General features: G+C 36.7%; 1 protein-coding gene across 3 annotated transcripts in view; it reads left to right on the forward strand.

The window, feature by feature from the left end:
- Window positions 1–9,927, forward strand: part of ago3a (argonaute RISC catalytic component 3a) — a 54,231-nt gene extending 44,304 nt beyond the window's left edge. For all 3 annotated transcript variants that reach the window (XM_067411719.1, XM_067411701.1, XM_067411710.1), the window contains exon 19: window positions 1,671–9,927. In XM_067411719.1, coding sequence (XP_067267820.1) covers window positions 1,671–1,779 — 109 coding nt within the window. In that variant the 3' untranslated portion in view covers window positions 1,780–9,927. The remainder of the gene's footprint in view (window positions 1–1,670) is intronic.
- Window positions 9,928–11,112: the final 1,185 nt, after the last annotated feature.

The following is an 11,112-nucleotide window of genomic DNA, read 5'->3' on the forward strand; positions in this document are numbered from 1 at the left end:
ATCCAAATAAGAAATACTACAAAAAAAATAGAAATACTATAGCCAAATAATTAAAAATAAAATAAAACACTGCATAGTCTTCACTGTATGAATGAAATATATTCAGTCAAGAGCAGTGAGTGATTTTTCTCTTATGATTCCACAAAATGAATTAGATCAAAATTAATTGTAGCCATGTGACTTAAGCATGTGATCCATGTAATAATGTAATTCGTTGAAGTAAGATGGCTCCTGCAATAAGCATTGCAGTCAGGCATTGAGAAAGGTCACATGGGACTGAAACGTTTGCCGTCTTTTTTGTTTAGTAAAAGAAAACATTAAAATTTTGGTTGTTTTTATTTTTACAGTGTTTCTGCGGGACTTAGAATCGTTAAAACGTCTTAATTCGCCCATACACAAATTAAGGCCTTAAAACGTCTAAAAATAAAAACAGAAAGTCAAATTCATAAAAGCATGTCATTAAATGTTGCTTGTATTGCAAAAAAAAAAAAAAAAAAAGAATATCTTCCTCTTTATTTTTAAATATCTACTTGTAGATTATATATACATTTACTTGCAAATATAAAATGTCTTACATTTTTCTCACTTCATTTTGATCAATTTCACAGAAAACAGTAAACTTTTTTTTTGTAAAAAATTAGACAATTGCACTGGAAAACAAGACAAAATAACAGCAGTTTTTTTGCAGTTTGATCAGAAGATAAAGTAAAAGATATTTCCATTTTCTAGTGGTTGGGAGCAGATCGATTTAAGCTTCTTTTCTTTGCAAAATGAATTAAAAAGTGAAGGATTTCTGCTGTAAGTTGTATTTTCAAACTTGCTTATACAATGAATGAATGAATTAATATTTTTATTTAAGTGTCATGCACTCATGGTGCCCAGCCCACATGGGCTTATACGACACTATCCAGTCATTGGGAAAGATGTCCCTCAGAAAAACAGACAATGTAATAAGCCACAACATCCTGACATAATCACAACTAAATCACCTCATCTCAGGATACAAAGTCTTTTGTCTTAATGTCCATGCCTTTTCAACAAAGGTTGCCATACAAACAATTTCATTTTCAAATAACCAAAACATTATACAACTCATTGTATTTCTCCCTAGATGTTTACATTTAGAGAACATATTGACATATTGCATTCCCTTCAGTTTATTCCTTAAAAAGTCTTAAATTTACCTTCATAAAACTTACAGAAACCCTGTGCAAATTTTGCAGGATTGCAAAAAATGCTGCATTTTGTTCATTTTGTGTTGTTTTTTGACAACTAAAGCCACAGAGTGAAAAAAGATCAAATAAAAAAATGAAATATTAATATATAAAATATTTTATCTCAAGTTTGATGGATTGACAGTCCATATTTATCCTCTTGCAATCCAAGAACATGTCCATTGTCAGGTTAACTGACAAGGCAGCAAGAGCAAAACACCCCATTCTGTAGCTGGTTCGGTTTGTTTATGCTTCTGTCAGTCCATAGTTCTGCCTTCTCAATGAAAGCACGCATGTCGTTAAAGACTACAAGCGATGAACAGTCAGCTCTGACATGATTTTTGTCCGTGACAGGACAAGGTTTTAGGAGTCAAAATCGCATAACCTGACACAATGACTATCATAACCAACAAGTCTAAACCCGGCAAAACACAGTCTCCCTCTTTTCTTTTTCAGTGCCGAGGGAAGCCACGTCTCCGGGCAGAGCAACGGCCGGGATCCCCAAGCGCTGGCCAAAGCTGTGCAGATTCACCACGACACCCTGAGGACCATGTACTTTGCCTAAGCCAGCTCACATCAAGCCCACGTTCGACTAGTCATGCACACGAATCCGACAACCACACACACTCGCAGTCACACCTCCCGAAAGCCTGTGCGTCCCGAAGGGTCGATCTCTGTGGCGATGGAAGCACGGCACACCCCGACACTGTGCAGCAGGATGAGGAAGGCCTGCTTTAATTCCACACGTGGACCTCGGCGCTATTATGCAATATTAAACCAGCCAACTGAGGCCGTTCTGTCATATCCCCTCCAAACCCTCGACGACAACCAAAAGGGAAGCCCGTCTATATCCCCGCTCCTCTTCCTTTCTGTAGACGTAACGTTTAATCACTTTCCCTGCCCGTCATGCCTGGTACCTCAACGTTTTCTAACAGCACTTTTTCCCCCTATTGTCCTCCCCCCTTCCCCCAAAATGAGATTCGAAAGGAAGCAGATGGAAAGACTGAGTTTGGAAGAAAGGAAGTTTTGGGGATAGAGGCGTCACACGCTCTTACTAGCAATTTTCTCAATGTACTTTTCTCCCGTTCTCAATTATTTTTGTAGCCAATGGTGACTTAACTACGTGTTAAAGTGTCAGTTGTGAAGAACCAATTGTGCGTTAGCGTTTTAAAACAGAAAAACAAGCTTTTATTGTTAGAAAAGTGCCATTGCCGAGCATAAAAAGTACTTTATATGACGTACCCCGCCAGGGGGGCAGAAAGCTGACCGTTGATTTTAAAGCAAATTTTTTCCATTTTACGCTCAGTAATATCTACCTGGCCTGTGAGCTTTCATGTACTACAATGCAAAGTGATCATGTTTTGATATGCTTTTTTTTTTTTTTGCTTTTTTTTTTAACACCTAAATTCCCTCCAATATTTATTTGTCTCCATCAATCGCAGCTCCAAGCAGATTTGTCTTGTTCACTTCCCTTCTGCACTTTGTCTCAATTTGAAACGCATAGTCCGTGTTATGTGACAGATCATAGTTTAGTGCAATAATCCATTTGCGGGATGAGAATACCTCCTGTGCAAAGACTCACGGTTCGCTGGAAGTCCGTAGCGGTGAAAAAGGCAGCATTGCGGTTGGTTTTTAAGGTGGAGGTGTGCATGTTTGGCACTTTTATAGTATAGTAGGCGATTCTGATGATGGCGTGTTAACAAGTGCCTGCTAGAAATGCTTGATGTTGGGAGGTCGAACGGAAACGGATAGATGTTGTCGGAAATGACAAACGCACCTCATCTAGTCCAACCACATTCGTCTGTATGGCCTTAACAAAATCTCTTATAATGCGGTTTCAACTCAACGTTAACGTCTTGATTTTCACTGCCCTGCCTGTTCAAAGGATTTCGCTGCTATTGTACTTGTTGAAGTCAGACCGGCGGGTTCATGCTTCGGTTTCGCCTAAGCACGAGGGACTGATTGGCAGCTCTGGGCCGCGTGTTCAAGGAGAAGCTCTCGCAGCACCTGAAGTGTGCTCGTTCACTGGAGGGCCACTAGGGGTCAGTATAGTATTTTACTTGAAGAGTGCATCTTGGTGCAGTGAGCATTGGGTGCCTTGCTGTCTCTCTGTGCGCCATCTGAAGCATGTCCAGCTGTTTAAAGGTGATAATCTGCACTAAATAATGCGTAATGCATGGTGCTATTAGGTGCGGCCCATGGCGGCATCAGCAATTGGCAGAGACTTAATGTAAGATGGGAACATGGGATGCATAAATGGTGCTGGTTGCATATTTTTCTCTCACTCTGAGGAGAAATGTCTCATCAGGACAGACATTTGGTCGTTTTGTATGTTTGTTGTTGTTTGTTTGTTAGATTTGCATTTGATTTTATTGCGCAGAATGGTACAGCACTGTGGCCAGTCAGAATACGATTACGGTCAATCGCACAAAGCACTAGAAAGTGGAACATTTTAATGCATAATTATGACTTTTCAATAAGAATTTCAGCCCTTTTCAAATCCAGAACGGTTTATGAGATCAGATGTTTGCTTCTTAAATTCTAAAGTATGAATAATAAAGATTGAAACTAATGCAGTAGGCTGTTATATAGAGGGATTTCTGCGGGGGTTTTTTTAAGTGTGCATTAGAGGTCGGACCTGTAGAGGAAGGTACATCATGTTTTAAGCCTATCAGGCCTGTCAAAAGTGGTTTAAGTGATGCTGTAAGCATCAAAACAGCAGCTACTGAAATTGTGCCCTTTTTATCTCACCTTCCCTAATGAAAGAACCACTATTGGTGCTTCAGAGCCTTGGAAGTAAAGCCGCCTGTGTGCGGATGCCAAACAGTTTAAGAAGCAATCTTGATGAGTTATCATGCAATTTTATTTTTGTGTAGTTTTAACTTCAAATATATATATTTTACTAACCCTTGCCTCTTATTTTGGCAAGAAATGTCTCTTTAAAGGGATAGTTCGGTTATAAGTGATAATAAATTGTTATTATTTAGTCACCCACGTGTTGCATGACTTTTCTATCGCCGAACGTGGTGTTTTGAAGAATGTGTGAGCTGCTGTTTTTCATGCAACATAAGCGCACGGATATCAGTGAATAGTTAAGACTATTTTTACATTCATTTTGGAGCTTCCTAGTAAAAATTAGTCAATTTTTGTTGCACAAGTCAACAGCTTAAGACCGACGTTACGCAAAATTGCTCCTTATGAAAGAAGTTTTGAACGACACGAGGGTGAGAAAATTATGGAAGCTTGTTTCCGCCATGAAATAAAAAGTAAAAAAGGTTATTGTGACTTTTTATCTCACAATTCTGACTTTTTTTCTCACAATTGTGAGATATAAACTCAGTCGCAAGTTATAAAGTCAGAATTGAGATATAAACTCGCAATTGCATGTTAATGTCCAATTGTGAGTGAAAAAAGACTGAGAATTGCGGGTTTATGATTCTGACTTTATAACTCGAAATTGTGAGTTTATATCACAAAAAAGAATTTTGAGATATAAAGTCACGATTCTGACTTTTTCTTGCAACTTTATATCACGCAATTGCGAGTTTACATCTCAAAATTTTGACTTTTTTATCAATTGTGAGATATAAATTTGCAAATTGCAAGTTATAAACTCAGAATTGCAAGATAAAGTCCCAATTCTGACTTTATATCTCACAATTCTGACTTTATAACTCGCAATTCTGACTTTATATTTCACAATTCTGACTTTATAACTCGCAATTCTGACTTTATATTTCACAATTCTGACTTTATAACTCGCAATTCTGACTTTATAACTCGCAATTCTGACTTTATAACTTGCAATTCTGACTTTATATCTCGCAATTCTGACTTATATCTCATAATTCTGACTTTATATCTCGCAATTCTGACTTTATAACTTGCAATTCTGACTTTATATCTCACAGTTCTGACTTTATCTGACAATTCTGACTTTATATCTCACAATTCTGACTTTATAACTTGCAATTCTAACTTTATAACTCGCAATTCTGACTTTGTATCTTGCAATTGCAAGCCTAAATCTCGCAATTCTGAGGAAAAATTCAGAATTTTGAGATATAAAATCGCGATTCTGACTTTTTCTCGCAACTTTATATCACGCAATTGCGAGTTTACATCTCAATTTTGACTTTTTTCTCAGAATTGTGAGATATAAATTTGCAAATTGCAAGTTATAAAGTCAGAATTGCAAGATATAGTCCCAATTCTGACTTTATATCACACAATTCTGAGGTTATAACTCGCAATTCTGACTTTATATCTCGCAATTGGAAGCTTAAATCTCGCAATTCTGAGAAAAATGTCAGAATTGTGAGAAGTCGCAACTACCTTTTTTATTTTTTATTTAGTGGCGGAGACGAGCTTCCATAGAAAATAATGTAATTTTCATTTTTAGCTGAACGATTCCTTTAAAGCAACAGCACGTTTTAACCGAAGATTGTACAGAGTGTTTGTATTGGCAGCGGAGGGAGTAACTGTGGTAGCAGATGTTGTTGCAGGGAAGGCGATCGGTTTGTAGCAGAGTTTCATGAGTTTGTTGCCTGACGTGGCTTCCGTTATCCAGAAGGCTCGAAGCGAAGTCAAACGGCCACTTCCCAGTCAGACGGCGTATTTTCTCCTCTCCTCTTGTCTCGTCTTTTAATTTAGAGCTTTTTGGGAGGGTCTTATTTTAGGGTCTAAAACGTAACACGAGTTCAGAGTTCATAGAAAGTGCCTTTCCTCATGATGGTGCTGAATAATCTGAGACTAAAGTGAGAAATCAAAGAGCATATTAGTCTTATTCTTACCTTGAAGAAGGTGTTGCACACATGCAAACACACACAAACACATTTTTATCTCGATCGGGAGGCTCAGCGCCTCTTTGTATATTCAGATATTATAATGACGATGATATATGCCAAGTATATGAGCGAACGGTTGAGTTCTGTATCATACTGTATTAGGAGTCCGGACCAATGCAATGGAAGCGTTCTTATAGGGGAATGTGCTCGATAGGGGGCAGAGCGGACACTCATATGACACGGCCTGACCCTGGACAGGAAAGCCTAGCACAGCACTTTAAAGACTGCCACCTAAACAAGGAAACAAAGTCAGTGCTTTGCTCTCCTTTTTCTTTTACCACCATAAGCCCCTTTTTTCTCTAGCGCTTGAAATCTTTGCTGAGGGAAACTCGAGCGAGATTAATTGAGGTTTACACAAGGCTCCGGTGACGTCTTTTTGGACTAAACAAAAAGTTTTTTTTTTTCTCTTTTTTTCTTTTTTGCCGTGACTGAGCGATCCCTCTCAATGTGCAATGGCCCATATAAACCTACAGTAAATACAGTATATGTTTTGATCCCCATGGCCTGTATTTTGTCACATGGGTGCCCGTTGGTCCAGGAGGATATACCTCGATGTAGATCTCAAAACACTGCACCTCTCTTACCTTGGTATGCTGCAAATGTTATAGTGAAAGAAACTGCAAATGGGTGAATCTCATGAAAGAACATGTCCTGCTCACATTTCACGCCAACATTGCAAGACCAATATTTCAGTATTTTGCATGACAAAAATTACGCCTATTTTTTGTATTGTGACAATTAAATAAACTCTCCCCTCCCCAAATTCTCAAAAAAAACAAAAAAAAACATGATTATATTAAAATTGTGCTGTATTTGTACACCACTGTAATATAAGCTGCATTGCTTTTCATTTATGCTGGTTTAATGATTTAATGTAATACAGCAAATATTGTTCCATCACTATTGAGAATAATGGGATTTACAAAACAGCTCAAAACTTTGGGGGAAATATGCTTAATTGTTATGCAAATAATGCAACAATTGTATTGGTTGCTATAATAAATGCTTCATTTTTGTCATGCAAAATAGTGTAAACAAAAACATCACAAAACAAAAAATGAGCAATTATATTTTGAAAAATGAAGCCTATTTTTTTGACATTGTGACAATATTTTTATGACAATTAAATGCATTCCTCCTCTCGAAGTTCTTTTTCTGCAGAAAATTATTAGAATATTAAAATTAGGGCTGTCAAGTGAATAAAATTTTTTATATAATTAATCTACATTATGTGGCGATTAATTAATCGCAATCAATTTTGGCTGAGAAATTACCCCCAAAAGATCATTTGAAGTCATTATTGTGTAAAGCATCAAAAAGTAGCTTCAAAAATCAATATTTTATTTGATTCAACAGAGAAATCTTTACACATGAACTTTTGGACCATGAGGTTGAGTAAATGATGACTGAATTTTCATTTTTGGGGTGAACTATACCTTTATTTATTTTTAATAAATATGGAAATATGATTTTTTTTTTTTTAAATAAAATTAGACTCTAAATAAGAAACTAAAACTGCCAGTAGGTGGTGGTAAATGTCTTAATGATTAAGTCGTTCGTTCATTCATTCGATTCATTCAGGAGTGAAGTAAATGGTTCTGTTTGTGTAGCGCCGCTGAATCATTGGTTTCACTCGCTTCGTTCAAAACGCAGATTCAGAAATGGGACTGAGTATTGCACGGACATGAACAGTTCTGCTTTGTCTTTAAATTTTCATTGGCAAAATTGAACAAAATAGAGAATATTGTGTCTAAAATAACACAATATTAACTTCTTATTTACTGAACTGTTGTATAAAATCAGTATTGCATATGCACTCGTTATATAAGCTATGGGACAAAAACAGCACTTGTGTAATATTGCACTCGTCACTCGTGTGATATTACTTAACTCAAATAATCTAAGTATGTAACAAAAACGCATACATTGCCCTTATATATTTAATTTGAGGGACTTTCTGACTATAGGCTTCATCACGCAGTGAGTTGTTGCCCTGAATCATATTTGTCATCAATCATCTGTATGAAATGTCAGATGACCTGCATTGGTCTGGGGAGGGGCAAGTGCGTTAAATGAGTAAAAAATGTGAATGCATTATTTTTTACAGTAACTAATTAATCTAATTAATGCATCAAATTGACAGACAGCCCTAATTAAAATGTTCATCCATCACGGTAGTATGTTGCATTGCCTTTTATTTATGCTGAATTAATGATTAACGCAAATATAATTTCATCACCACTGAGAATGATGGGAATTACAAAAAAACGGCTCAAAACTTTGGGGAAAATGTGCTTAATTGTCATGAAAATAATGCAAGAAATATTGGTTGTTAAAATAGGCTAAAATATATTTGATTTTGGGGTGGATATGTTTTCTTGAGATTCAGCCAGATATTACTTTGATTACAGTATATTGCTCGACTAATGCCTGACAACAATATCCTTAACAATTTTAGAGCAAGAAGTCTAATTGTAAGAAAACGAGTTGTTTTTAAATCATAACACGTATCTTTTTTTTCTTTTATTGAGCCAACCTTTTATTTTGTTGTCCTATTTAAATGTGTTTTGTTTTTTCTTTTAATATATTGGAAATATATATGGGAAATATTTAACGGTGTATTTATTGAGGGAGTGCTTTCGCGGCTGGAGTCTCCGCATTGTTGGCCAGAGTTACGGGGGGGTCGGGGGTCGGACGCCCTCGACATCTTCTCACAAGCACAACCACAGAGTGGGCGGGGCCGGCACAAGCCTGAAGTGTTGGATGACATCACTTCCTCCTTGCCCTTTGACTAGATCATCCACCTCATTCTTCAGCTCTCCAGCGAAGAGGCTCGTCGCATCCCACTCGTCGCATCTCATCTCTTTAAGGGACGGAGAACCACACTGACTTTGTTATTCCAAAAAGATAAAAAGCTGATTGTTTTCATCCAGAGCTGCTAAACTCTTAGCCATACACGTTTCCCTGGAAGGATGTTTGATGCGTCCGGTGCTTTAAGTGGAGTCGAGAAGCAGATAATGCTATTTGTCCTTCATCGTTTGCTTGAGTTCAATTGTCTTCGTGCCAGAGAGGGGGTCCCATTCCACTCAGATATATATATATATATATATATATATATATATATATATATATATATATATAATATGAGCCTCAGCCTTAACTGTACTCTTTTGTTTTTCCCATTCGACTTGAGACGCCTGTCAAACGCCTTAGTTGTGCGTAGAGAAGCATACTAACTCCCTATGTGGCATCTCGGTTCTCTTTTAAACCACTAACTGCAGTAATCTCATCACTTCGAGATTCAGAGTCTGTATGTCAAATGGTCATGTTGTCATTTTCCAGGAGGACAGAGGCATCGAGCTCCGGACAAAGTCGCTCTGAAATCGCTGAACGGCGTCGCGTGTCGATTTCCTAAAAATGTTTACAAAACGGTTTACTGCAACGCAAAGCTCCAGCATTCCAAAAATAAGACTGTGAACCATCCGATGCAAGCGTACGGCGAGTCTCGTCCATCCTCCGTTCCTGTCATTTCACGTCTCGTGTCTCTTGGTACTAGATCGTTTCGATGCTTACGAAAGAGCCAAAGTTCTGCCGTTCCTTTCCGTGCGGGTCGGGATGTGGCACGTTATTCCCCGTGTTCTCTGGGATCTCCGTGGCTCTGTCCTCCCGTCTCTCCTCTCTCCGTGTTTGCAAAGAGTCTCTCTAATGTACCAAGGGATCTTTCTTTTACTTTGAAATGTCTTTCTTTGTTTAATAATACTCTCTTTGTAGATCAATGGCCTTTTAGTGTTGCTTTGCTTCAGTTTGGAGTGTATCTTTCACTAATACTTGCAATAAAAAGCTTTGCTTTTGAAACACAGATCTGGTTTTTATTGGCTTCGTCCATTTCATCCGTTGCGTTGGAGATTTGTGTCATGGTTTGGATGTGATGTCTGTCGACTTGGGATTATATGAGCTTCACCTCTTCTGCATCAACAGAATAGACCAAATTAAATACTTAATAAGCATTAAGACAATCATTTCTGATGTCCAATTAGCTTAGACGTAAAAATATGCATGTTTTGCATTTTTAGTTTTTAATCTAATTGAGTGTAAAATGTCTTAACTCTTGGCTGTTCGATCAAATAATGGCTGTTCAGAATGAATGCATACTGCACTAAAATCAATCTTGTGTGTGTGTGTAAAACATGCACATTATGCAACAAATATCTTTTAAAAAAAAGTTGCATGCTACATTATCACATGATCTCACTTTGTGCATGTTTAATTCAGTGTGTGTTGCCAGTTATTTAACTTATTTTTTTTCATATTCTTTCCAATTTTGTATTGCAACATTTAATCTTCTGGCAATCGCATTGAATAATGAATCAATGATGCATTAAAATAAATCTGGAAGGTCAGGTCAAGAGCTTTGCTTTGTGCAATACAGAGAATTTATTTGAGATATTTGATTAGATTACTCTAAAAATGCTGGGTTAAAACAACCCAAGTTGGGTTAAAAATGGACAAATCCAGCGGTTGGGTTAAATGTTTGGGTTAAACATGCTGGATAGTTTTATTAAACCCAACTATTGTTTAAAAATGACTATATGTCTGGCTTAAAATGAACCCAAAATAGGTTAGAAATTAAAAATCAGAAGCAACAATAATAATCAAAAAGTGAACATTTATTAATGAGCAATTTAATAAATGTTTATTTTTTCATTATTATTCATTAAACACATTTAATAAATGTTCATTTCCAACATATTTTGGGTTCATTTTAAGCAAGCAATACAGTCATTTTTAAATAATAGTGGAGTTAAATAAAACTACCCAGCAGTTTGGGCAAACATTTAACCCAACAACAGGGTTAAAACAACCCAATCACTGGGTTTGTCCATTTTTAACCCAACATTTTTTTTAGTGATGAGGTTTTTTTTTTGTTTTGTTTTTCCCCAAAAAATTGTATATAGTATTTATTAATATTTTGAATTTACATTTTCAGTTTTTTAGCTTTATTTTTATATCACTTTACAGTAATGTTTTGTTTGTTAATTTTAGTTATCTAC

The sequence above is a fragment of the Chanodichthys erythropterus genome, chromosome 2 (assembly GCF_024489055.1).
Source record: "Chanodichthys erythropterus isolate Z2021 chromosome 2, ASM2448905v1, whole genome shotgun sequence".
NCBI lineage: Eukaryota > Metazoa > Chordata > Actinopteri > Cypriniformes > Xenocyprididae > Chanodichthys > Chanodichthys erythropterus.